At 42.0% G+C, this 27,056-nt stretch overlaps 1 protein-coding gene across 1 annotated transcript; it reads left to right on the forward strand.

Annotated features, from left to right (window-relative positions):
* The first annotated feature begins 12 nt into the window (after positions 1-12).
* Positions 13-26,461, forward strand: PTCD2 (pentatricopeptide repeat domain 2). The gene is made up of 10 exons (XM_054578242.1): positions 13-62; positions 1,442-1,534; positions 5,110-5,239; positions 9,609-9,726; positions 11,400-11,478; positions 11,902-11,993; positions 14,219-14,332; positions 15,685-15,759; positions 21,829-21,942; positions 25,633-26,461. Exons 4-10 carry the CDS (start codon positions 9,667-9,669, stop codon positions 25,855-25,857), a joined length of 759 nt encoding a protein of 252 aa, XP_054434217.1. The 5' UTR covers positions 13-62; positions 1,442-1,534; positions 5,110-5,239; positions 9,609-9,666; the 3' UTR covers positions 25,858-26,461.
* The last annotated feature ends 595 nt before the right edge of the window (positions 26,462-27,056 follow it).

Genomic DNA, 27,056 nt, shown 5'->3' on the forward strand with positions numbered 1-27,056 from the left:
CGTTTAGGCCGTGGAAGCTAGCTTTGCTGCAAGCGCTGCGGTCTTTGGTGTATCCGGGGGTGGTAGTTTCAGGCTCCACCTGCTGCCGCTGCCCTCTCGGAGGTATTCGCGGCCTCGGGCCGTGAGGGAGGGAGGGATGAGAAAGAAGGGACCTTTATCCCTCAGTGGGCATCGATTTGGAGAAATAACTGCGCCGTAGGTGCTTACTGGCCTGGGGCAGCCGAGTGTTCCTTCACCCTCTGGCTGCGCGTGGGTGCAGCGGTGGCTCCGGAGTGCCGTGATACCCACGTGCCTGGAAACCAAAGGACAGCCGGGCTTGACCTTGGGGGTCTTCCCTCGGATGGGGCGACAGTGCTCTCCTAAAACATCCCTTCCCCGTTTGGTTGCAGCGTCCTGCAGTTTGGGAGGCGAGTCCCCAACTCTGCAGCTAACAATCTGAAAGAGCTTGAACAGATTTCTTCATTTGTAAAATTATCCATTAATATCTTTATGAAAATGATTGAAATGGAAAATGCTGCTGAGTGATAATAAAATATATAACGCTTTGTATCAGGCATTATTCTAGTGCGTTTTACACACATCCCTTTTCTCACGACATCCAGTGACAGAGTACCATTCTTTTCTCCATTTACTGAGGGGGAAACAGCAAGTCTGACTTCATTTGCCTAAGGTCAGAGGGAACTGGTAGGGGAGAGATTTGAACACAGGCAGCCCTACTGTAGAGTCCCACTGTAACACTTCTGGACTGGCTTTCAATACAGCAATTTTTATTGTTACCTTGTTGCAGTACTCGGAGCTCTTTTAGTGGATGGTGCTTTGGCCAAGCTCCACTTCCTGCACAGCCGAACATCCTAAAGAAATGATGATGTTTCTCAAACTCATCTTTTCTACTAAGTTGTGATCAGTGATTTCTGGTATTTCATGAGGATACTGCTAATCCAACTGAGAGGCAATACTCCTCATTTCATAAGTGAGGGAACTGGGAATTCCAATGGTCACTCTGTAGCTTTTTCCACTACACTATATGATTCTACCTATGTATACCAAAACTAGATATTCCTGTTTTGCATAAACAATAGTCTTTAGTTTGTTTTAAAATTCCCTTATTATCTCTTAACCAGATGGTGAATGTCTATTCGTCTTTCAGATCCCAGATTCCTGTCAATCACCCCCACTCCCCCGCCCCCCCCAACACACAATTACTAGCTTCTTTTACACACACAGACATAACCTGTGTTGCTGAGGATTTGCATTTTCTGGTAGTCTGGAGATTTGTTTTTTCTGACTAGGGTGACTGTTACATTTGTACCTATCTAGACGGATTATTTATACTAAATGGAAGTAAGATCAGCTATTAGAGGCAGTCAAGCTCTACTCATGTTATTTGCTAAGTATGAAACAGTCAAAATGATTTTACTCTTTTTCTTTCTTTAATTTTTAGCTAAAAGATATCTGCTTACAGATAATATTGTGAAATTACGAGAATTTCAGCAAAAGAAGGTGGCTATTGCACATAATCTTCCTGGCACCAAAGGTAATTGAATCTATTTTGTTAATCTGTTCACTGTTCTGTCATTTAAGTTTCCCCTGTCTCATCCCTGTTCGGTCTCTTTTTCAGTGACTTTATGTCTCAGGAAAAGTTGAGCTGATTTATTTTTAGTTTCCTAGTCTACCCTTAAATTCATCATTCATCTCATTCTTTACCTACGGAGTCTACAAATTTCCTCTTATCCCATCACCCAGAGAAATACTACAATTGGTGTTGTAACCAGTCCTCTCCTGATCCCTGTCACTCAAAGGTTCAAGGGTCAGCAGCAACTGGGAGGCTGATAGAAAGACTAAACCACAGGCCCCAGACAATTCTTACGCACAATAAAGTCTGAGAAGAACTGCTCCACACGACTAGCATTCAAACTTTTTGATGCAATCCTTAAAAAACAAAAAAAAAAAAACCCACGTTATGGGTCCACTATACACATACATTTCTGCATGTAAATGAAATCAAATGAAACAAAACAGTGCTGCGTATGATGATATATTCTCATATTTTCCACCTGTGCTGGAAATCACTAAGCTAAAACAAAGATTTCCATTAAACATTAGTAAAATAGTGACAATGGTTACGGCTGGATGGTTGTGGGGGGTCATTATACTGATCTCTCTACTTTCAGGTATGTTTGAAATTTTTTATTATAAAAAGCTAAAAATGCAGCACCACCACTTAGGTCCTGTTCCCTCGCAGCATCTGAGGAATCTCGTTTTATTCATTGTCTACCTCCTGCACATTCAGTTTTTCCCAGTCCTTCAAATTTCTTTATAAACACAGCAAGACTGTTGTCTCTTAGTGACTCTTTTATTTGTCTTTATTGACTTTTTCAGCTCTCCTTCCTCTATTATTGTTTACGAACATCTAATACTTCTTGCTTCTCTTCACTCACAGTCCAGCCCTCCAGGAATGTCTTCCCTCACCACTCTGCTAATCACATTGTTGAATAATCTCACCTACAGAACAGGAAAACAAGCCCTAAGTGTGGGGGAGAGAATATATTAACCTCCAGTTTAGTAGACTCAATCTAGCTTTTAGTTCAGTCTTTTCTTTTTATACCAGGTCTTTTGGAGCTATGTGAAGTTGAAAAATAGGGCTCCATGTCATTTTCCAGTTCTTTCCAATTGTCATAGTCTTTCTAAGGCAATGACAATTGTGCATATGTTCTGAAAGGCAGTTAATATAATGAGTGCCAGTGTACTCCATTATTAGATTTGGTAATTATAAAATCCTGTCCACATTTCATCCTTATAAGAACCTACAATGGTACTGCCTTATACATGACATAATATACGAACTTACCACCTGGCTTCCTAGCTCTTCCACAGTGGACCTTACCCTTTCTGGAGTCCAGTGTGATTTCCTATTAATCTACTCAGAGTTCTCCTCTCACCACCTCCCCCCCGCCCCCCCCAACCAGTTCTGTGCTGTTATTCATGCTGGTACCTAGCACGCCCCCCTCTTCACAGTTTCTCCAACTCTCTCCAGCCCCTTCCTTCCTCTCTGGTACCTCTCTCCCCTCCCACCAGAACTGGCCTGTTCCTGCCGCTCTGATTTTTCTCTTCTCCATTATTATGTTTATAGTCAGCCACGTGCCGTCTACTCCATGAATGTTTTCAGATAGCTCCCTATAAATGTATCTTGTCTTCTTAAATAGACTTCATGCTCTGTCAGAACAGGAACCATACCCCTGAGTATGAATATGCGATAAACATTGACATCTTCATTGATTAGTTTTAAAATACTAATTATCGCTGTTGAAATTTTGGATTCTTAAGGTTTATTTGGAAGGATGGAGATGGAAAGTCATCCCGTCAAAATCTTTTATATTGGAAATTGTTTAGCAATGTTTAATAGAACAAACCCTCCTAAATCTAAGAGGTGATGGAAGGAATGAAAATAGAACAATAACGTCTGTGATTTACTGGCAGTTGCTCTGTGCTAGGCTCTGTGCTACGTGCGTTGTGTCCATCACCGCAGGATACCCTCAGGGGGCAGGTGTCACGATCCGCACTGTCCACACGAGGAATCAGGTCTTGCAGACAAAGTTCTCCTCATAGTGTGCAGGTGGCAGAGCGTAGACTTCATTCCAGTTCCTTCTCTCTCTAAAACCTTTTTACCATGATGTGGTTCTGCAAGTAAAGGTTGGAGGGTCCACCACAGCATCTCAAACCTAGTGGGCCTTCTTCTTTTGTAAATCGAGAGCAGTGTCTGCCTCGGCTTCCAGATCATGCATTTTTAATGTATATTGTGTCACTCCTTTAAGCAGCATTCCTTTAAAGCTCTGGTCCTTGGAGCAAATCCCGTAGACTTTTCTGGGCCGTTTCTATTCCTGAGAACAGCCATGCCTTCCAGAAAATAGATGCTTGCTTGGTGCCTGCCTTGCATCTCACCCAACATTCTGGCAGGAACACAGTCCCTTCCTAATGCCAAGAAACTGTATTTCTTTTTGGTGTTTGTCTGTCCCCACAGTTGATCAGACACAAGACAAGGGACAGAGATAGAGTATGATCACCTTGAAAAGAGTGGGTGTTGTTTTTTTAATTGATTTTAGAGAGAGAGAGAGTTGAAAGGAGAGAGAAAAACATCGATTTGTTGTTCTACTTATTTATATGTTCATGTTGTAAGTGCCCTGACTGAGGATTGAACCTGCAACCTTAGTGTACTGGGGACAATGCTCTAGCCAACTGAGCTACCCGGCCAAGGCAAGAGTGACTTTTTTATTTGCCCTCTATGTATTATATAGTCCCGTGGCATACTTTTAAACAACTGAATAGAGAGAGACCAAGAGGAATGAAATAGTGGTAAAGCTGGACCAAATAAAAGAGACATAAAGTATTTCTGAGTCATGGAAGTCAACCACTATGGGTAAACCCATCTTCAGTTCACATTTTTCTTTCAGTTTTCTTGTTAGGTGCCCTGCCAGTTGATGGTTTGGCTATCTTGGTTACATTTTCTTTCTTTCTAGATTTTTTATTTATTTATTTTTAGAGAGGGGAAAGGAGGGAGAAAGAGAGGGAGAGAAACATAAACATCAATGTGTGGTTGCATCTTGCATGCCCCCTACTGGGGACCTGGATCACAACCCAGGCATGCGCCCTGCACTGGGAATCAAACTGGCGACCCTTTGGTTCGCAGGCCAGTGCTCAGTTCCCTGAGCCACATCAGCCAGGGCCATTTTCTTTCTTTTTTTCCCCTCCTGAGTCACCTGTAGATACAGTTCTTTAGGCCAACCCTCTGGGATATTATCAAACTTTTGTGTGCATAAAGATTACCCAGGTAGTGAAAAATACATATTCTTGTGCTCCTATCCCCAGAGACTCTGCGTAAGAAAGTCTTGAGTGAGACCTGAGCTGGTGCCCCATGACACAAACGCTTTGTGTCATGCACCATCTCCGACTCTGTGCTCAAGGAGACCAGCCCGTGAAAGGAGCTGGGTGACCATGAGCCCCTCCAAGTGCCCCTTTGCAACGTGCCAGGCTCAGGCTTCCCCTTTTCCCTGAGGTCAGGTCTGCCAGTCCCAGCCAGCCTAGTGATGGCCACCCCGCTGTGCTTTCTTCCAGAAACCTATCTGAAAAAATTGGAAGAGAAATTGACCCAGAACAAGCTCATCTTGAAGGAGGAGTTGAGAACCTTACTTCATTTGTGTGAGTCCCGGGACGATGTGGAACTGGCTAAAAATGTCATTTACAGGTGAGGCATTTCCTTAGAATCTAGCTAGCCTTTGTCCTTTCTTACTCTGCCCTGTTTCCTGAGCAGTCTCCTCTGCTTCCTTGGTTTAGGCCATCACCTATACACTGGTAACTGCCAAGGCTTTTGTCCAGATGCCTGCCCTGAGCTTTAGACATTTATCTTCATTCTTTTAGCAAACATTTGTTGGGTTTCTACTGCATTCCAGGTGCCAGGGATAGAAACACTAATAATCCATACCCCAAGAAATCACCAGCTATTCGCTAACCCCACTTACATGTCCCCTAGGTCTTCACATTGAACTTACATAAATTTCTTTCTCTTGCTGTGTTTTCTGTCGCATTGACCAATCGCTCAGTACAGATATTTGGGAGCCTCTTTCCCCTAATCTCATTTTCATTTCTCCCTGGCGAGGTAAGAAGTTGGGCCGCTTCCACTTCCCCAGCGTCTCTCAGCTCTAAGCTCCCTGTCTCTGGCCCTGCGCAAGTGTCTTAGTTCAGGCCTCAACATCTCTCACTTGGGTCGCTTAGTGGATTCCTAACCAGTTTCCTTCCTCCAGGCTTATGCCTATTATGTTCTGTTGTGTCTGACCCATTGTCAGTTTTCCATGTCAGAAGGAACTCACACGAAATCATAGTCTGCTTTTAGGAAACCCAGCAAAGGTTTCGCTTCCATGGGAGAAAATCAGTGGGCTTCCTTTTGGAAATTAAGTTCATTGCTTCTTTTCACCATTCTTTAACGACATAGTTCTGTACATTGACCTGCATTTATATTGTATATTTATAGAGAAATACAAGGTATTCATATATAGAACACTGGAAGAATATATACCAAAAGTTAACTGTGGCTCTCTGGGAATTACACATTCTAATTTTTTGTCTGTCTAAAAGTGTACTTTTCTGATTTCTTCAATTTGTCTATAGCGGACATTAACAATTTTATAATGTGAAAACTTTGTTATTTTTTAAAAGGAAAATAAAAAACAGTTACACAAAATTCATTGAAAATTTGAAAAACACCAAGAAAATAGAAAGAACAAATATATTCTAAGTTGTGCTCCTTCAGATGTCTCCTGTCGCGTAACAGACCACACCAGAACTCAGTTGCTCAAAACAACCATTATTTATTATTTCTCACAAGTCTGCGGATCAGGAATCGAGGCCCATCTCAGCTAGATGGTTCTTTCTTGGCATTGACTAATGTCGCTTGCTCATCTCCAGGTCTCTGGGCTGAGGAGAAAGGTCCCAGAAGGCTTCGCCCGCACTTCTGATGGCACGGGGCCCCCTCTCTCCTTGCAGTATCTCACCACTCACGAGTCTGGCCTGAGCTGCAGCAGTCCACAGCGCAAGGGTAGAGCTGCCCAGAGTTGGCGCAACTGCACTTCTGGTGCATTCTCTTGGGCAAGGCCGGTGACCCCGCCAGCCCAGAGTCAAAGGGAGGGGAAGGCCCCCCCCTCTGGATGGATGGCGCAGTGTGCACACACAGCGAGGGAAGGACTTGAGGGTGGCCGTCTTCGGGGCCTACCCACCGCTTCTGAGAAACCGCTGTTAATATTTTGATATACTGTCTACTGTTGCAGGTGTTAGGGGTGCCAAAAATTCTCATATAGTTTAAGTTACAAGTTAACATCACAGATTATAAATTAGCATCATGGATTCCCAACTGCAGATCGAAAATACATCCTTACCAATTATTTTCATGCAAAGATTTGGTGATTTTTTTTAGGGACCTGGGCTGGTGCCCTGTGACACAGGTGTTTTGTCATGGGGCAGTTTTGATATGTACATAATTGTTAATTATTGCTGTACATGTTTTATAATGATATTTTCTTGTTTTCTAAGTAGTATTCTATAGTGTTTTTGCTTGTCAAGCATATGCTTAGGAATTGTATTTTAATAACATTTAACTGTGCTTAGGAATCATATCTTAACATTTAACTAGAAATCATTGAGTGTTTAAATGATTTCTAGCTTTTCACCAGTATAAATAACACTGTGATGAACAACTCTATGCATAAAACTTATCCTTTACTTTTTGGAGGAGTTCAGAGGTAGGAACCTTTTAAAGTTTATCAATAAAAGAGTTACACTGATTTACAGTCACACAGTATCAGCAAACCTAATTCTGTTATTTCTGTTTCATGAAGTTGAACCATTTAAGACCCTCTAGCCTGCTTTATTACCCAAAGCTATCAGACGTTTAAAAGAGTAATAAAACAGGATAAAATTTTGAACGCTCTTTCCACTCTGTTTCTCCCATAAACATCCAAAGCCTGGCTCGTCATCCGTTCATGGGTGCTTACAGCTCTGCCCACTCGGGGCCCTTCCCTCTGCTTGGGGACAGCTGGACCAGAGGGGAGATGGGCAGGCCAGGGCGTAAGCAGCCCGTTCCCGCTCTTCCTGACGGAGGTCGGTTGCCCAGGGCTGGGGACCAAGAGCAGTGAGCTGGAGTAAGTCTTTATTGAATCAAAACAGAGGAGCAGCTTAATCCCATCCTGATCTGAAGCACATTGGTTTACAGAGGGATTTCGATCCTCTAACTGGAACATTTCTTGGCAAGGGGATCATTGTTTCTGTGGCTTTCTAGGACTTTTAATTAGCGTGACTGTTATTTAAGTTGAGAAAACTTTTCTTCCGCTTTGTTTTGTTTTTAATCTGGCATAAGTTTCTCATGAGTATATTTATTGAAATAGACTGATGTTTGAAGATGCTTTCTTCTACATGTCTTACATTTTATGAGCACTAACGTGCAGGGAAGACGAGCTCTGTGCCAGGTATATCACCTCATTTAACCCTCACAAAACCTTGGAATTCTCTTATCTCCATTTACAAATAAGGAAACTGAAGGAACCGGTGGTTAATTAATTTGCTCAGGGCTACATAGATAGTAAGCAGGAGAGTTGGGATTTGAACTGTTATTTTGGAATGAGAGTCTAAAAATTCTTATTTGCTATACCATACTGCCTTTTAATAACCTGCTTTTTTTCCCAGCTTTACTGAAGTATGATTGGCAAAAATTGTATACAGTAGAACCTCCGTTCTCAAACTTATTTTGTTCTGGAAAACTGCTTGAGAAGCACTTTTTCCCAAACTGAATCTCTCTTGTTTGTCCCCTGAGAGATGTGGGACTGATCACACAGGTGTCAGCATGAAAAGCGTGTGGGGTCAGTAATCGAAACTCAAGAGTTTTGTTCAACAACTGAGACCTTTTTTCCATGAACCACTTGGTTCTGGTAGAGAACCGAATTGTTCGAGAACTGAGATGTTCGAGAGACAAATGAGGTTTGACTGTATATTTAAGAGGTAACAACTTGATGTTTTGATAAAATGATTTAATCCATAACGGTTGTAATGAAGCAGTGAATATTTTTTCTAGCTTCTAGGGATTTGCAATGTATCTTTGAAAGCAGACCTCACTGTTCTATTTGGCAGTATGTATGTTTAGGACAGGCTTTTCACGACTCTGCTGTGCTTCCCTCAGTGATTTCAGCAGGTTAAAAAGTATTCTGTTTCTTAAAGTTAGAGCTTGTCCCCATGGTATTTGGGATTTAATCACGTAAAGACTGAATCTTTCCAAAATCCAATTTACATGTAATCATGAATCACTTGTTTTGTTACCAGATTGTCTTCTCAGCATCTAAAGCACAGAGAGTTGGTTACTGAAAGTAAAATGATGCTAACAGTTTACGGTTTTACAGCTCTAACTGACAGACTGGTCTCTGGAAGAAATCTCAAGCCACAAATAAGTTGTCACTGTCTTTGAAATTTGCCTTTTCCTAAAACTAAAATTTCAAACCAGCATTTAACCTGTTTAGCTAGGTGATTGTAGCTCACAAATGCCTTTCCAAGTTGAGAAGAACGGAGAGGTTGGTATAAATTGTAAAATGCATCTGTTGGTTATCGGCCATCCTAGATGTTGATGAAGCCAGGTGTGCAGGGGACGGAACATTGCCCCGCCCCTTTCCTTTGCTCCCCTCTGGGGGGGGCCCACACAGCGACAGTGCATTCTGAGGGGCTTACAATTGCAAGACCCCTGCTGTTCCCTAACATAGAGTATGCTCATGGTCAATCCGTCCTAACTGGACTGTTGGTAAATTCAGATGATAACCATGTATACTTTCCTCTCTTTTGTTTCGCAGGGTGAGAGGGTCTCCAACAAACCTCGTCCGTTTATTTGCTTATTTGGGTACCCGGTATATTTCTGCACTCCAACATTCCTCTGATTATCTTCAGTTCTGCAGGCTTCCCCTCCAGACTATGAGAGTACCCCACTCTCTCCTGGGTCCCCAGCGCCTGGCAGAGTGCATGCCGTGGTCTGTCTGCCCTTTGGCTGTGTCCCACCGTTTGGCTCACTGAATCATTTTGATCACCAGGTACCATGCAGAGAACAGAAATGTCACTTTGGGGGAGTTCAAGTTTGGACCACTTTTCATGAGGCTGTGCTACGAGTTGGATCTTGAGGAGTCTGCAGTGGAGCTCGTCAGAGACCAGGTGATTGCCTCCTGTTGGGCCTCCCTGCCAGCCTGACCTCCTCGTGCAGAGGGGAAGGTGCTTCTGCCATGGGAGGGAAAGGCATCTCCCTGTGCACATTATTATCAGAAAGGCTGCTGGGCTGAATGGATGAGCTCTTTGCTCATCCATTAATGCTCATCCTTAAGGTTTCTTTGGAGTCAGTTCCTATGAAGAATGTCTTTATACAGAGGTATCTGCTTGCCTTGGATATGTGTCCACCTGGGACTGACATCATCACTTTTGAGGAGTTTTTACTGGGAGACAGTGTAAGACAGGCAGTGTTTTAAAATAGCCTTACCTGTGCTTCACCTGTGCTTTTCTCCTGTTTTTGTATTTTTACACCTGGTTGAAGGCTACATTGTAAAGTGCTTTTTGATTTTCAAAGTGCTTTCACATATTCCAATTTCCTTTTCCTAAAGACAATGATAGCAATAATTATTTTTAAATTACTTACTGAATATTTACTGTGTCCTCAGCTTCAATACTTTATATGTTTCATCTCATTGGTTTCTCATAATGGCCCTAGTGAGCCAGATACTATTATAATTCCCATTTTACAGATGAGGAAACTAGGACTCTGGGGCATTATAAATGGATCCATGGTCAGAAACATTGGTTAAATTTTGGGGTTGGGGCTGGCCACCTGGGATGCTTTAGAATTTTGGGGGACCGCCATAACTCAGTTGTCCTTCTGCCTCTTACTGTTTTTCATGTAAAAGGTTCTGTCCCTGCGGAGCTGTTAACTCTCGGCCTGCCCCTCTTTTAAGGAAGCCTGTACCTTACAAAGGTGACCTTAACATATTAGCAAGAAGAAAAAAGGTGGTTTCAGGACTGTACGGCTTTGTTTGAGCCTATTTTTTTCTAAAAGAAAAAATATAGGTACATATTTACCTTTCAGGATACATGTATTAAAAATCTGGAAGGATAGACACTGTGTATCTTTAAAGGATAAAATTACAGGAAATTCTCACTTTTTACTTGATGAATTTTTGTATTGTTTGACTATTTTACAATAAGCATGTGCTAATGGTATAATTAAAAGAAAACAAAAGTTTTACTATAATCATATCCATGAGTATAATATTAAAAAACAAATAGAAAATGAATGTAAGAACATCTTTAAAATGTTTTAATGAATTATTCATGAAGTAATAATAATTATGATTATTAAAGTGAATTATTTGAAAAAGTGAGTAATCAACTTTGTATTTGTTTGCTAAAAAAAGATCTTAGTTACTTCAGGCTTTTCTTCCTTAGTTCTCAGCTAACTTTCAGCTGCCACCTCATGTTAATATGCTGCCCCCAGGTCCCCAGACCACCCCCACCAGGGTTGATGGGCTTGTTTATTGTCTCTCAAGCATAGCAGAACCACAGTTCACAAAGATGTTTTGCACCATATTTCTGAAGCCGTACCTCTTGACTCTTGTTAAGGGTACATATTGCCAAAAGCATAACACCCAAAAGAGTGGGCAGCATTTTAATTATTTTGAAAAAGAAATCCTTGGTATATCAGAGACTTATTAGAGCATTCAGGAGGCCCAATGAATAAGGTATGCACAAAAATAAGTCTTGGGCAGGTAAGATGCAGTAAAAGGACAATAATCTCTTAATAGTTTTAATTTTAACCAGACGGTATTGTTTTTCTTTATTAGCATTTACGAGGTTTCTTCTCAGACTCTACATCATTTAATCTTTTGATGAACATGTTATTTATCAAAGGCAAATATAAAAGTAAGTATTGCAGTTTATGATGTTTGGTGAAAAATTCTGCTCTCTTTCCTAGTACAGCAGTTAGGAAGAATAATGGAGCGCGCCAGAAAGACCTGTGTGTTCCTGATGAGTGCCTGATTCGGGAGAGCTGCTTCTTTAAGTGTGAAACATTACTGTACCGTATGTTGTGCTTTAAAGTAAACACCTCAGATTTTACTTAGGCTGAAATTATAACAGGTTTTTAAGTATTAGGTCTTCCTGTATAACCTGATCATTAATTTTGAAATTTAGTTAATTGCTAAATGACTTTGACAAGCAGCTTTTATTGTGCTAAATATACTTTTTAGTAGATGGTGCTGATTAGAACTGTGGGGATCAACAGTAGAGGGTTCTGATTCCTTTGACTGCATTCAGCACTTCTGGCCCACTCCTGGCTTTTGGCAGGTGCGCTGGAAGTATTGGTTGAGATGAAAAACCAAGAAGTGAAGTTCAGCAAAGATACCTATGTCCTTGCTTTTGCAATTTGCTACAAACTGGTAAGACTATCTCCTACTAACCTTTCGAGCATTGTGGATAGTGTTTGAGAGAGGAGAGAGGATTTGGTTTTTTTTCTTTACAATAAAATTCAGTTCCCCAGAAGTCTGTTTTCCATCTGGTGCAGATATCTCCATTTTAAATGTGTTCATTTTTAGAAAACTCAAGTTAGCCATGTCAGTCAGTTTTATCATGGGAAAAGCAAGCTTATCATCTCTCATCCTCCTCCAGCAATCATATAGATAGTGAGAACACGAAACAGTAGGCTGGGTTCCAGCTCTGCTTTCGAGTGGCCTTGCACCAGGCCCCTGCCGGACTGTACTACATCAGTCTTCTCTGTGGGCCTCTCCCGTGGAAACCTTATCTCCTTCATCCACAAACTCGAGGGCTGCTTTGTCCTCATCTGTCAGTTTTTCTGCAGTCACCTAAGTTGGTATTTTCTCCGACATCGCTTGATTGCACTCTGTTTGTATCACGTATGTGGCACTTGTGACACTGCACTGTTACACCGAGTCCATGCCCAGTTCATCCTCCCCACTAAAGTGGAAGCTCCTTGAAGCCTCTTGCCATGCCAGCGCCTGATAAAGTGCCTGGTACTCAATCAGCCTTTAATAGATGTATGTGACATTAAAATGAACTCTTTGAGGGGAGCATGACTTATAAGTCCCTATGTCATCACTGTGCCAGGATCGTTTCTTGCACAGAGAAACTGTTTCTGCTTCGTTTAATGAGTGAATGAATGATGAAATAGTATGGCGACCAAGGTCCTATGCATCACTTTAGTCATTCAGGCCGTTTAAACTCTGGAAACTTAACAAACTTTTTAATGCTAAAAAACAAAGGAACACCAAGCAAGGTAGAAGACCATGGGCCTTTGAAATACGTCCCTAAAAAATGTAGCAGTATGAATTTTCCAAAACAAAAGGTGCAGTTGGGTTCCAGTGGAAAGAAAACTAATGTGGAAATTGAGAAACTTGGAGTCTAGTATCAACCTTAGCATTACCTCGCTTTAAACTGGTCATTTTCCTCATTTGTGAAATGAGGGGGTTAGATTAGGGGGTCAGCCAACTTTTTCTGTAAAAAGGCCAGATAATAAATATTTTAGGCTTTGGGGCCCACGTGTGGTCTCTGTCGCATACTCTTTGTGTTTTTATAAAACTTTAAAAGGGTACAAACCGTGTCAGCCACAGGCTGGATTTGGCCTCAGGGTTATAGTTTGCTGACCCCTGGATTATTAGGTGCTCCTTCCTGATCTCACCATTCTGTGTGGCTCTCTGAAACAGAAGACCAGGTTGAGCATCAGCTATTCAGCGTTGTGATACCCCGTTTTCTGACCTACTTAGAGAGCCCTCCCAGAGTGAGTAACTGAAGTGGAGAGAACGGAATTCTACCACTTAGGGAAAGCCAGCAGGCTTCTCTCCCCTGGACTGTGTCCCAGAATAACTTGTTTCACTCAGGGAAATCAAGTTGAAAAATTGGACTGGCCAGCCATTCCAAGTTCAGGCCAGTTCTGGGAACTGTCCTATTGTCAAAGTCAGCTTTTACTTTAGGATTTGAGTTGTGAGTCGTGGCATGATAGATAGGCATAGATACAAAGCTGGTGCCGCTCTCATAAACAATCAACCTACATCTTGAGCAAAGGGGAGGATTCAGTTTTACCTTTGCTGTCTGTGGGTTTGTGAGTCACTCATATTCTTGGAGGGTTTTTTTTTCTTTTTTAAGTTTTCTGGTTTCTGGAATTCTTTCATTATTAATGTTCAAAAATTAGTGTTCGTGTTTTCAGATATTTGACTTACGTGGATATTTCCACATTGGAAATCCCCTCAGGAAAGGTTTCCCCGTGTCACTGAGCTTTACTCTATTATTTAATACAGTAGTAGCAGGACGAATCTTTATATTAATACTTTTACATTATGGGACTCATGTCTAGAAACCAGCCCACCCAGATACAAAGAGATCTATATATTTGCTGGTAAAACTGTCCCAAGTCAGAAAATTGACAAAGAGCTTTAAAAATAAAGTTAATTTAAATTTGAGCTTCTAATGTATAGATTACCGGGTCAGTTTGCAAATATTCTCTGTATGGTTCATAATCATTTAATAGGCTTGAGATAGGCTCTAGGAAATTCTTGGGAAAGGAAATTCGAAATACTGAGCACTAGTAATCATTTTATTCAACATAAAGCTTCATAGCATTTATTTACTGAGCAATCCTGCCTCCTTCTAGAATAGCCCTGAGTCTTTTAAAATCTGTACTACGCTAAGGGAAGAAGCTCTAATCAAAGGAGAAATCCTCTCCAGGAGAGCGTCATGTTTTGCTGTGGCTCTAGCCCTGAATCAGGTAAGGGTCTGGGGTGCATGTAAGTGAACTGGGGCTGGGCAGGACATCACCGCTTTCATTTCTTGCCTTTATTTATGTATTGTTCTCTTCTGACTGTATCATAAAGGAAATGTCTCCATAAAGAGACCAATGCCTTTGGTGCCATGGCAACCTGCATCTGTTCCTGTGCCTCCAAAGAATGTTTGCATTTACAGTTAAGGACATAACATGTAGTGCTGTTTATTTAGAAGGGGCTGGCTGAGAGCCTGTGGAGAATTAATGAGGGAAGCTGCCCTCTGAGAGAAATTTCTCAAATAATGAAAATGAAATTTTCATGCAATCTGTTTACTGTGTCACATTCTCAGAGAACAGTTTAATGCTCTCCAAAGCTGAATTCACCTCCGATGACTGAGGACTCCCACAGTGAGGCTACTGTAGAAATGGGGTCCATCATATAGTTCATAGTTAGATGTAAATACTCTTATTTGGAAGGGAGGTGATCTTTCAGCCTCCCCCTCTCACTGGGCAAATGGAAGCAGCTGACGCCCAGAGAGAAGATAAGACCTCCCTCTCTTCACATCTCAGTGAAGGACCTTCAAAGCTGGAACCCTAGAGTACCCCCTCTCTTGAAGAGCCCCTCCCAAGATAGCCTAAGAAAATATGTAATATTTTATAAATATGCATAGGCTTTATTTCTCCCTGGCCATTCAGAGTAGGCATGGAATTGGTTTTCAATTAAAAAACAAACAAACAAAAAACCTCTTTTCTGCTGCCATAGTGACACACTGCTTCCTGCAAATATGGCTTATCTGTGTAAATCTTTGATTAACTTCACCTTGGACACCAAAAGGATCCAGAGAACTTCTCACTACCAGTTCTAAACTCTATTACCATCCCTGTAAACAGGAGTTTATGTTTTGTGCTTCAGGTTGTGCCCCTCGCCTGTGAGACCTACTTTGTGGGCTCTTGCTAACGTAGGGAGCAGTGTTCTCTCGCTGCCTTCTCCACGCACCTCTGCTCCATCTCTAGTGTTTCTACCTCTTCTGTTTTTTGAGCTTTCTGCTATCTTCTAATTATGCCAAAGATGTTTGTTTCTTTTTTTTTTTTAAGCTTATTTCAGTGGGAGAAGGGGAAATGTCAACTTTATGCCACCCTCTGAAAAACTGGAACTCAGAAAACATTAAGTAACCTGACACTGTAGGGCACATTTTATAGAATGTTTATTCTTGATTGCCAAAACACTTTTTGTCTCTGTGTACCTCAGAACCCTGGTGTATCACAAACAGGAATATCCTGACGTGTTTAAGTGATCTTTACGATAGCAGAGTAGTGTTCATATGACTTAGAGTGTGACTTGTTTTTCTTCTTTCTAGAACCAGGTGGAAAAAGCTACATCCATTTTTTCTCAAATCATGAAGCCAGAAAACATAATCTGCGATAATTTAAATGTAAGTGACTTCTCTGTGGTTTAAAGAAAGGCTTGAAATGTACTAAAATCGTGTCTAGAGTTTTTTGTCTGTACAATGACTTTTGATCTCCCAAGAGCTTCATTCAGTTTATTCACTTATTGAGCTCTGTGTGGAAGTTACAGTATAGCCTCTGTGAGAGGAGCCAACACAGCCTGTCCTTCCAGGAGTTTATGTAGAGGGAGGAAATGTAGACATGCTCAGATATAAGATGGGAATAAATGCTCCAGGTATAACACATGACGACAGAAGGCTGTAGATGTAGAGAGAAGGGAGATAGGCCCTCCAGCCTCTTTACTAAGACTCGTGAGAAACCCGTGTGCTGATTGCATCCTATTTCATGCTGCTTAACTCCTGGGGTCAGTGTAACTGCAGCGCATAAAACAGTGCCTGATGGGGTAAGTGCTTACTCAGTAAATGGTAGCTGTTTCCATTCTTACGCTGCCAGGCTGCTGTCTGCCCCAGGGAGCAGGGTCATCTACCCCTGCCTGTCCCAGGGCTGGGCACCTAAGCAGAAACTGTAGGCTAGAGTGGGTGGGTCAGCCTGAAAAGCTCAAAGGCTCAAGCAGGTCTGGGAGGCCACGGTGGCAAAGGTCCTGAGTCCCGGAGTTCAGGTCCTTTGAGCCAGCAATACCAGCAAGCCAAACAGACGAGGAAGCCTCGTCCTCCAGCCGCTGCCAAACATCTGTTAGCTTCTGTGCTCCCTACTGGGTATGGAAGCTCTGAGGATCCCAGGTATGCAGCTGTTTCTGAGAGAGTGGCCTGTAGATGTACTCGTCTCACGATTGGACAGAAGTAGAATTGCTAGGAATCCAAGTGGTTCAGGGCATCATAGGAAAGAAATACCGGTGAGGGGTGAGAGGGGTTTTACATGGACTATTAGCTCTTCCTAGAGTTGAAGTGAGGTTGTGGGGATCAGTCCACAAGGATCAGTGGTGAGACATTGAAGGGAGTGAGACTGGCAGGATTTTAATAGAATTTAGCTATGGTACCATGCTAGATACTTTGTATTTGTTGGTTCACTTGATACAGCGTTGTCAGAATAATATGTCTCCATATCATAGATGTGAAAATGAAGATTCAAAGGGTGAGTAAATTACCCGAGTTGTTGCAGTTCATTAAATAGCAGAGCGGTTTTAACACAAACAAATCTGTTTGACTACAAAGCCGAGGGTTTCTCACCACTCCCTCAAGAGTAAGGGTTGTGCCTCTTCTCCAGGCCTGGGGCTAGTTGCTCCTCCTGAAGCACGAAATGGGCACAGGACTGGATGTCAAAATTGAATCCACTCTAGTGCACATATTCTGTGCCTTGAATTTAGATTCCTCATCTCTTTCAATCCTTGGCCCTCACAGTTGTTATGAGAATGTAGTGATGATTTTTTTTTTTTTTTCCAAATGAGAAAGTGCTTTGGTGGAAATAAAACACGAGCCTGAGGGCGAGCCGCCTGCTCACTGTAGGAGGAGACATCCAGCGCGCTCCCAGCCGGCAGCCAGACCAGCTCCTTGTGTCCTTGAGAGCTGGGGAGGAGGCGGTGATAGCTGTGGCAAGTGGGCCTGAATCGGGGCTGCGTCAGGAGCCTTGAGCTCATCTTGAATATGAATCATCCTCTCCATGAACTGGGTCACAGAATTATCTGTTGTCAGGAAATTTAAAGATAGTTTTATTGTTTAAAAATTCTTAGGAAATTCTTCCAAATGTCCAATCTAAATTTCTCATATTTCAACATAAGCTAGTTTCTTCTTGCTCAGGAATGATAAAAAAGAGATGGTTGCCATTCTTGGGTTTAATAACCTTTCAGATTCTGGGTCTCCATTATTAGAACAGGCTTTTAAAAATGTAATGTAATGGGCCTCGCTTCTCTAAGGCTGAGTCATCTACTTGGAATCCCTAAGGGCAATTTGTTAATTTTTAGGAAGTGGAAACCTGACAAGTAGGCTGAGTAGAGAGTCTGTTCAGTCAGTATTGCAGGCATAAATGAAATTTTTTCCTGATCTACTTTAAATATTAATAAATACTTTTAAAAAATAAATCTTTCTGCTGCCAATTGGAATTTGCACTCACCCAATTATTCCCCCACAGTTTTCTTTCATTGAAATTGCTCCTGCTGTCAATATGACCCAGAGGGTCTGGTTTCCCATTTTCCCAGCTAACATATGTTATATATTGCACCGAGTTAGCAAATGATCTCATCAAAGTACGTGCATGTTAACTCTGCCCATTTAGTCTAAACTTAAACCCTTCAGTCTCAAAACAACTATGACCCCCTCTTTAACAATGCTGTTTAATATCAAAGGATTAATTCCTACTTCCAAATATGTCTGAAAGTATCAAAGACCAACACAGGGTAACTATCCACTGATGGTTACTATTTTATTTCTAATAATTTCTCTGGAAGTCTGGCAGTCTCCAAATGGGGACTGATTTTGGGATTGAAATAACCTTTGAAAGGAATTGACAAGTGGTTTTGCTGCTTTTATCGTTTATTTATTGACGATAATAACAGGTGAATGTTTTAATGCCCTTTCCTAATACTCACTAAGGTCACTTTAAAGTTCTAGCTCATGCTGGGAAGTCTCAGGCTGCACAGGTCAGAAAGGAAGGAGGACTCATTTCTCTTGAATCCCATTGTGGCAGCATCTCACCTGTTTGTATAAGTTAAGAATTGCATTTGAGTCCTGGCTGGTGTGACTCAGTTCATTGGAGCATTGTCTGTAAACTGGAAGGTTGTGTGTTCGATTCCTGGTCAGGGCACATGCCTAGGTTGCAGGTATGGTCACCAGTTGGGGTATGTACAAGAGGCAACCGACTGATGTTTCTCTCTTGCATCAGTGTTTCTCTCCCTCTCTCTCCACTCTCTTGCCCTCTCTCTAAAATCAATAAGCATGTCCTATAGTAAGGATAAAAAAAGAAAGAAAAGAATTACATTTGTGTGGGAGCATTGTAGACTCCAAAAACACAAGAGCCTGTACAAATTTGAGGCTTTCTTTTTCTCTCATGTAGAAAACCAGAGGCGGTCAGCCTAGGTCTGCTGTGACATTCCGTGATATCGTCAAGGACCCAGCTTTGTTCTGTATTCCCACACCACCACCCTAAGCATGTGACTTACATCTATTGATTGTATTGCTATTCCAGCAAGAAGTAGAAAGAACAGAGGGGACAAAGAACTTAGCACCTTTAAAAACGTTTCTTTTATTTAGTGATTTTAGAGAGGGAGAGAAACATTACTTTGTTGTTCCACCTATTTTTGCATTCATTTGTTGCTTCTTGTACACGTGCTGACCAGAAATCAAACCCACAACCTTGGTGTATTGAGATGACACTCCAGCCAACTGAGCTACCAGGCCAGAATTTAGCACCTTTTAAGGATGCTTTTCCAATTGTCTTATGAGTTATTGGCCAGAACTTAATCCCATAACCTCTCCTGGTTGCAAAGAAACCTGAGAAAAAGAGCCTCTGAGTTCCAGACATGAAAGCGTTAGTTACAATTCGGGAGTCCTGTTATCAAAGAAAGAAGGGGGAGAATGAATGTTGTTTAGAAAACCAGCAGTCTCTACCACACTGTGATGTTCTACAGTAAATATATAACAGCTTTAAAAGAAAATAAAAGAAAAAACAAATGCAAATTTCTAGCATGTTAAGGGCTTTGTTTTTGTTCAGAGGTATCCAATGATTTGTCAGCATTTCCCAAGGCCTCAGAAAGTCATAGGGGTAGGAAGTAAGTGTTCTTTTAATAGTTTTCTTACCAAAATTCCCTATGCTCCTTGCTAATTCAATTTTCCTAGCCTTTTGTTTGAAAGCTGTAAGATTAAAGCAATGTGCTGTACCCTAATTTAGCTTTTAATTGCACCCTGAGACATCAGTTTGAGACAAGCTCCTAGCTTTAAATTTTCTCTTTGCCTTTCATCAGTAACTGCCTCATCTTTATCGCTCCTCATCAGTATATTCATAAGGTATTGACCGTACTCTTGAAATCCCTATTGAATCAGAGATAGTTGCTGAAGACAAGGAGAGGAATTGGGAAAACTTACCAAAAAAAGCTGAAATTTTCCAGGAGCACCTCATTAATAGTTTCTAACATGGAGCTCCAAGAGGTTTATCCTTGAAAATTGCTGTGTTCCCCTTCTCCTTCATTACTGTTGAGGGTATACTAGGTGCCAGGCACTGGAGATGTGGCGTTTAACAAAAGAAGACTTGTCCTAGACCTCAGTGGGACAGCCTACTGCCATCCAAATTTGATTTTTATTAACAAGGGTGTTAAGAACTATTAAGAGTGGAGATTTTACCCTACTTCCAAACTAATGTATTTCATGGATGCCGGTAGAGATGTAACACATCAGGGAGTAAAGCATAGTTTATTACTCACAGCAATAGCAGTAGCCATAGTATTAGTATTTTTGCATTAGTTTCCTAAGCCTCAGTTCCCATAGGATGGTGTGAAGAGATCTATATGCCTCTTGCACACTCAGGGGCTTCCATTTTAAGATGGATTGGAGGAACCCAAGTCTCTTACAACGAGCAGTAAGCATTCCTGTCCTTTGCTCTGGATGAGACACTGAGTCTCTCTTCCTAGGCTGTTGGTTGTGCAAACCTCCGTGAGAAGATTGGAATAAAGGCTGTCAGTGCTTCTGCTCAAATGTGGCAGGCGCACGGAGGGCTGTCTCCCGACGAGGGTGTGCCTGCGATTTTGCCTGTGCTTTAAGACACTGAACTTTGATGAGGGCCTTAGGATTCAGTCTGCTTGGGATCGTTCCATTCTGTTCTGCAGGACCAAAGACAGCCCCTTGTCCTAATCAGCTGCTCAACAAACATAAAACGTTATCAAGTGGACTGTTGAGAGAACTTAGCTGGTTTGGAAGAGAAAAAAGGAATATCTCTTCCGAGAAAACTACGTTTTCTAAGGATCAAGAGCCTTAAAAATGTTCACCCCCTTTGACTTTGTTATTTTACTTCTGGGAATTAAGTGTAAGAAATTAAGTTTATCTTTTAAAAATGTATGCACATTTATCAATATGGTAAAGAATGGTATTAATTTATTTGATGCATTATTTTATTTAAATGATGGATGGCTGTGTATTTATCATTAAAAAAGATTTTCTCTTTTTCTAAAATTTATTTTTAATGCTATAAGCAAATGTTCATTGTACAATAATTGATAAAAAGCAGAATCAAACTTTGGGGGAAATTATACTTGGAAGATGATATATGAAATTATAAACAATGGTTAATATTAGTTAGTAAATTCTGAGTTATTCTCATTTTATTTAAACTTTTCTGTATTTTTTGAGATTATACTAATGCACATTGGTGATGAGGGGGGAAATGTGTTGTTTTTTCCTTGTGTTGTTTCAGTCTGATGGAAGGTAGTTAGTAAAATCATTTTGAATGCTAAGTACAGTACCCAGTTTTGAAAGTTCTTTAACAGTAACGGTCTAAATAGAAGTGCCTCACTAAGATTTTGACCAGCTTCCTCTGGTACCTGCAGCAACCTGTGTGCCTGGAAATTCTTAACCAAAATGCTAACAAATAAAGAAGGTAAAGGTGTCATTTACCCTAGAGCCCATCTTGTGAGATCGTTTGATTGTCATGGCCTCTGAATCTAGAGGCTGTAGGGAGGAAGAAACTGTAGTGTTCATGGAGTACCTCCTGTGTGCTGGTATTTCATTAATGTTCACAGTAATTCAGAGTATGAGCTGTAAAGGTATTTTTCTCATTTTACAAATTAAAAATTGAAAGAGAGATTAAGTACCAGCCAGCCACATGGCTAAAATCGCCAGCGCTGGAAATCCAGCCCAGCATCCATGTTCTCTCCATGTCTGTCCTTAATTTAAGCAAGTTCTGCAGCTGTGGTATTTTGGTTTGCCATTGGAGAAGTTTTGGTTGGCGGACATACATTGGAAGCATTTTTTTCCTTTTAACTTGTGAAAGCAAATGAATTAGGAAATAGCATGACAATGGGGTAGAAGCCTATAAATTCAGGCGTACCTAATGGCACACTCCTCAGTTGAAAACTGGCTCAGTCTTGCTTTTGCTTGTGTCTTCTTATTATTCAGCTTATGATCCATATCCAGTCAAATACGTTGAAAACCGTGATAGAGATACTAAAGGATGCTGCAGAGGGAAACTTATCAAGATTTGTGAAAAAAACGAAATTCTCCGAAGAAGTGGTGAGTGTGTGGCTGCTGCAGACATCACTTAAAGGGGGAGGGCACCCTTTCCAGAGGCCGCTTCCTTAGAGAGGTGGTCACATTTGCAACCTCTCTTTGTTCCTGTTGTAAGATTTCTCTGTGGGTGCGAAGATTTTTCTCCTTCAAACACGAAAATCCTCCAAAATGCTAGGAAAGCTTTTTCCCCTTCTGTTAGTCCTCCCCCCGGACTGTTTTCGTGGGTCCCGCTCCCTCTCTTTCCTTTCTCCTCAGGCTGCCAGCGCCTTCCCCTCACTCCTCGCTCCCCGTCCATGGCCTTGCTCCCTGTGTCACGGAGGAAACAGAAGCAGAGAGAAGCACTGCGCACGGACAGCCTTCTTGCTGCTCCCTGCCTGCTCCGCCCCGCTCCCCCCACTCCAGGGCGCCATCCAGAGGTTGTCTCACCCTCTTGTGAGCATCATTAGCATCCCTTTCCCTCAGCAAACAGTAAAGAGGCTGTGGTATCTTTCACCTTAACAACAAAAACCAAGAAACATCTCCCCTATTTAAACAAATGAAAAGACCAACATGTGTTTAAATGAGAAGATTCAACCTCCAAATGCCAAACCATATTAAAGCCTCTGTCATTAGAATTGTTGTTTTAGCTCCTGAATAAATCGGCTAATGGAACCGTATAAATGCTTTGCAAAATTCTAAAACAAAATTAAATAAAAATGAGGAGAAAGAAAAATTGAAAGCCAAATGAAACAAATGAATCCATGTGTCACTTGATGGCTTAAGCACACAAAGAGGAGTTATTCTAAATTATTTGAAATTTAGCAGTTTGTACATTGCCAGTAGTACAGAGCCTCAGGGATAAAAGAACTGTAAAGAAAGTATAAATTATTGGCAGTGACCGTATTGTTAGTGATGATGCTTGGTACTGTCATTCTGACAACAAAGGGGCCTGTCGGGTGGTCCCCCGGCCTCCTTTTCTCCCTCCCCCCCTAGCCTTTTATAGCGCTGGCCCCACCTGGCGGCTGAGACAGCAGGACTGGCAACAGAGCGCAGACGGCTGCTTTCCCCTCTGCCGCCCTGTTGCCTCCCAGTCCTGTTCCTTTCCTCGCTTCCACCCAAAGGCTTCTCCCTGCTGTTAAAGGGAACAGAAAACTAACTGGATATGATTCAATTTAAAGCTTCTTTCTGCTGGAGGCCTTAGCTCTGTGTAGGCTGTGACCCACTCAGACCCTTTTGGAATATGGTAGAAAAGCAGCATCCGTGGAAATGTGAACAGGTTTTCAAGTGCACGGTCGTGTGTATGAGTGTGCAGTACGGACACATGTTAACCAGTCATCCCTCAGATCCTGTCCATCCATGTTTTCCAACTTTATGACTGAAGAATCTATCATCCAAACATTGAAAAATACTGATTGTTTGCATCTGAAATTTACCCCCTAAAGCTATAAAACTTGTTGACATAGAAAGCTCATCCTAGTTCAGCCTGTTCCCCTGGTGGTTGTGAGACACTCAAGGAGCTGCCTATTGTGAAATGAATCGCTCTTATAACCCAGGTAGCTTTGGGGCTAGCTCCGCCTATGTTTGTGAGATTGCATGTGGAGTCTTGCGTTGTAAAACTGCATTTTGCAAGTGCTGTATCTAGTGTTTATACCGACAGTTACTAACCATGCCTTCCATGTGGAGATGAGGTGGAATTATGCCATTAGAGGAATGAGGAGAATTGCTTATTTTCTGCAATGCCAGGACTGCAGCCACTCAAACAGCTGTTTATTCATTGATTTCTTTCTTAAAATTAAATTCACAAACAATGTAGTATGGATCTCTTTTCTGCTTAAATTGTAGAATGGTCCTAATGACATCATTTAGTATTTCTGTAGTGATGTAAGGGAACTGATGTCATATATGCAATTAGAGCAAAGCTATTGATACCTCCCCTTTGGCGTATTTGCTTCGCCTCTTTTGGAAGCCATATGCTGCACGTTAAGTCACTTCACCTTGAACATGAAGACTGAACATGCTGTTCTTTTTAAGAACATTAAGAAGTGCTTAAACTTTTTATTTGATAGTTCATTGGGGAGCCCGTGTTTGAAAGGAAGGTGCGCAGGTAACAAATAGGATTATGATATATTAGAAGATGACCAAAGGGTGTGTTAGAGACTTTGATTACCATTAAATCTCATCAATAAACGTTGTTAGGTTATATTGTTAATAAGGATTGAACTATGTGAAGTGTTGATTTTATTCAAAAAGTAGCTTCACGTTCTAATTTCGAGCTTACCCACTTTTGTAGAATTAAATACCATTAATATACTTGTGACTCTAATATTTATCCCTCGGTCTAGTTCTACCCGCCATGTTTCATCTTTATGTATCCAACAGCCTCTCGGAATGTTGGCTCGATCACGTCCCTAACAGCACTCCTGGTGTCCCTCTCCAAGTCAGTCTCCTCCTCCCCCCTCAGCTGATGACATCGCCCATCACCAAGTTTCAGAGCCCAAGCTGGGAAGATGTCTTTGATCCCTCCCTTTCCTTCACCCCTTCAACCTTAAATCCTCAAAAGTTTAAATCTAAAGTACATCTTACATACATCTACCGATCCGTCTTTTCTGTGCATTTCCCAGTCTTAACCATCACCCTCGCCTCTGGGCTGTGGTGGGGCCTCCGGCTCAGACTCCACGTTCTCATACCCACCACGTCTCCACAGAGCCTTGTGGAGACCAGATCAGGGCCCAGTTTTGGACCCTCTGATGGCTTTTAGAATAAATTCCAAAAGAAACTTACCATGCCTAACACCAAAGCCAGCATTCAAGCGATGATTGCAGTAAGTGGGAAGAGGAAATCCACGCCAGAGAAGAGGGTGTGAAGAGAGGGCCAGGGGCCGGTGGAGCTGCGTGCACTCTGGAGTACAGAGCCCCTCATACTTATTTTCTGCCATTACCAAACGTTAACTTTGGCCAACAGGACACTAATTAAAAGGGACATAACCTCACCCATTGCTGGGAGAATCTGCACATTTAACCTGTCTCTCAAGACTGAAGATGTATTCTCTTCTCAAATACACTCTGAAAAATGCCAGAGTGGAAATAGTTCCTAACTTAACACAAAACATTTTTTTTAAAAAAAGATTTCCAATCTCTGCAAACAAACTTACCATGCACTATAAAACCCCTGTATAATTTGGCTCAGCCTCCTGCTCTCGTCATTAAATTGGACAAACTTGGTCTGTTCCTATTTGAGCTCCTTTTCTGGATATGTCTCATCATACAGTGTGTGCCATCTCTATCCCCCTTTTATAAAATATTAGGCCCTGGCCAGTATGGCTCCGTTGGTTGGAGCATCACCTTATAACCAAAAGTTTGCAGGTTCAATCCCTGATCCAGGTGCGTGTAGAAGGCAACCAGTCAGTGTTTCTCCATTCATCGCTCCCTTCCTTTCTCTCTAAAAGCAATGAAAAAAATGTCCTTGGGTGAGCAGTAAAAAATATATATACATTAGGTATGATTTTCAAGTACTAATTCTGAATTTTGTGTGTAGCTTGTAGGATCCCTTATAGCTAGTCATACCCCGCCCCGTGTGCCTCAGCACCCTGGTTTTTACCACTTAAGGTGTACACTGTGCATTTCTACACATTTATGGTTCTGCTTCTTGGAGGATAGAAAGAACAAGGAAAACGTCTTGCATGGACATAATGATTTGCTTTTCTTTATTTTCCAGCTGGCCAAAGTGAGGGAAAAAGTGAAGGATGCACCTGCCCTTCTGGCCAGATTTGATGAGCTCTATGGGAAACTGCACATAAACGGCCAGGTCACCACTTACAGTTTGGATGCTCTGCTCTGCCACACCCCCAGGGACCTGAAGTCCCACATTGTACTGATAAACAGGAGGACAGTCAGCCGCCGGACCTTCCAGCCGCTCAGCCAGTCCCTGTGGGCTGAGTAACCCTGGGTCCAAGCCCCCCGTGGGGTGGGTCTGAGTTGGATGGGGCCTGCTTCTAGTGAATTACTGGTGTCCTAAGAAATCAGGCACCAAGCTCCAGTGGACACTGTACTACCACTTGGTCTCCTCCTTAATTTCCGTGTTCATTGAGTGCAGGCATGCTGACCGGAGAAGATACCATTGTGTCACTTTGAAGGTCTAGATATAGACGAGCAGAAAGCACAGCTCCCTCAGAAAGGAGGCTGGCCTCTGGTAAACTGCTGGGGATCCTGAAGGGAACGTCGTCATGGTGTGCGGTCCAGCTGCTGGTGCCAGAGTTCGCAGTAGGCAGTGGTGGAAGGAACTGCGCTGGAAGTGGTCGGCTCCGACTGCCTCTCAGGGGAGTGGCTGCTCGCGGACTTCAGATGGTCTGCTCCGCTGTGCTGGGAAGTAGCCCAGGACCTTCTCTCTGTTTCTGCTCTCATTGATCTGTGACCCCACAGAAGGTACCTGAGCCCTCATTTTTCCACCCGTAAAATAATAGTGCCTATATGAATCTGCATGTTGATTTGAGATTTTCACTCAGGGTTCAGTAGGGTCACATTTTCTCAAAAAATAAGAAAAATAAAAGAAGGCTCCCAAAGCTTCTTGGGATTATGTTTTGTTTTCTCGGCAGCACAAACAAAACCAGAATTTCGCTGTCAGAACTGGTAAGCTAACATTTAAATGGTTACTGCACTGGTCATGGGCAAGCCATGTGCTTTTCAAAATAAGTGCCAATGAAAACCACATAATGCTCTCTGCACTGCTTAGTTCTCTATGCGGGTCATATATTTTTGTTTATTAATGGATTTTTCTCTTTTCTCTCTTTGGATGTTTTATTTTTTGGTAAACGTAAATGCGTCATGACAGCAGGTCGGAGTTTGCTCACACGGATCCGTTACTTAGGATTTGAAACCCAGCCCCTGGAGGGCTGTGCCGGGTGTCTCTGACAGCCCAGGTGATGTTCCAGCCTCTCAGGCCCCTTCCTGGAGTGCTGCGGCTTCTTCAGTGCTAACTGGAACTTTATTGTTCCTTTGAGGCAAGAATTGTTCATAGAATCGGAAATTGTATTGGAGGAGGAGTCTTCTGAGTCTCCTAATTTAACTTCCTCATCTTTCAGGTTGAGGAAATGATTTGTCCAAATTGGGGTAGCTCGTTTGAAGAGGCACTGAAATTCAAAT

Source organism: Pteronotus mesoamericanus, unplaced genomic scaffold, assembly GCF_021234165.1.
Source record: "Pteronotus mesoamericanus isolate MK-2021 breed Mesoamerican mustached bat unplaced genomic scaffold, CSHL_Meso_final contig_50, whole genome shotgun sequence".
NCBI lineage: Eukaryota > Metazoa > Chordata > Mammalia > Chiroptera > Mormoopidae > Pteronotus > Pteronotus mesoamericanus.